The 1083-nt window shown below is 62.7% G+C and overlaps 1 protein-coding gene across 1 annotated transcript in view; it reads left to right on the top strand.

Annotated features, from left to right (window-relative positions):
• Positions 1 to 1083, top strand: part of ETH_00041345 (uncharacterized protein) — a gene marked incomplete at both ends in the record, with an annotated part of 3457 nt that overhangs the window by 1238 nt on the left and 1136 nt on the right. The window contains 2 exons of the mRNA XM_013375673.1: positions 3 to 77; positions 994 to 1083. Coding sequence (XP_013231127.1) covers positions 3 to 77; positions 994 to 1083 — 165 coding nt within the window. The remainder of the gene's footprint in view (positions 1 to 2; positions 78 to 993) is intronic.

Here is a 1083-nt window from a genome sequence, read left to right as displayed (position 1 = left end):
CACCGCCAGCGGCAGCAGCGGGGGCAGCAGCAGCAGCAGCAGCAGCAGAGGCCAGTTGTGGGGCCCCACACGCTACAGTAAGTCCCTGCAGCAGCAGCAAACTAGCTAACCTCAGGTAGAGCTGCAGCTGCCATCCCCCAGAGGCCCTAGGGTGCCCCTGGGGGGCCCCTGGGGGGCCCCTGGGGGGCCCCTTTGGGGGCCCCTAGGGGCCCCTAGGGAAGAACCCTAAGGGCCCTTTCTGGGGCCCCTTAGGGTGCCGTGGGGGCCCCTTTGGGGCCCTAAAGGGTACACTAGGGGCCCCTCTAAGCTGCTGCAGGACCACGCAGAGAGGCAGCTAAGTGCATGCAACCTGTTTGCTGCTGCTGCTGCAGCTGCTGCTACTGTTTGGGGTGCTGCTGTGGCTGCAGAGGTGCAGCAGCAGGACAAGACGGCAGCTGCTGCAGCGGCGTAGGGGCTGGCGCTGCTGCTGCTGCGCTGCAGAGATGCATCCGAGACTCAGTGCGGCAGCTGCTGCCCTTCCCCCGTGCTGCAGCAGCAAGCAGCAGAGCAGGCAAGCCCTGGAGCTGCTGCTGCAGCAATAGCGTCAAAAACAGCAGCAGCAACAGCAGCAGACAGCACTTCACCCTTGCCTGAGCTTGAGAATATTCTTGTCTTTTTATGTTATTTATTTATTTTCACGCGGCTGCTGCTCATTGCTGCGGATTGGCGGCCTCGCTGCTGCTGCCGCTGCTGCTGCTGCTGCTGCTGCTGCTCACTAGGTGTGCGTGTGCGTGCATGCGTTGGGGTGTACGTACAGCTGTGGCTAAGAACGCCCTGGTGGCGGGTCTGTGGCAGCAGCACGGAGCTCTGGGGGGCCCCCTAAATGAGTCCATTTCTGTTTTGGGGGCCCCCCCCTTCCGGCGTTTGGTGCTGCTGCTGGGCCCCACACTTTTCTCGCAGCTGCTCTGCTGCATCCTTTTTGTGACAGACGAATTCTTCGTTCGTTTTGCGCAGCAGCAGCTGCCCGCGCTCCCAAGTGCCCCTCCAGCCAGCAGCAGCAGCAGCAGCAGCATCAACAGCAGCAGCATCAACAGCAGCAGCAGC

This window comes from Eimeria tenella, genomic scaffold, assembly GCF_000499545.2.
Source record: "Eimeria tenella Houghton genomic scaffold, Eth_scaff2964, whole genome shotgun sequence".
Classification (NCBI taxonomy): domain Eukaryota; phylum Apicomplexa; class Conoidasida; order Eucoccidiorida; family Eimeriidae; genus Eimeria; species Eimeria tenella.
This window is presented reverse-complemented; position numbering and strand designations above follow the sequence as displayed.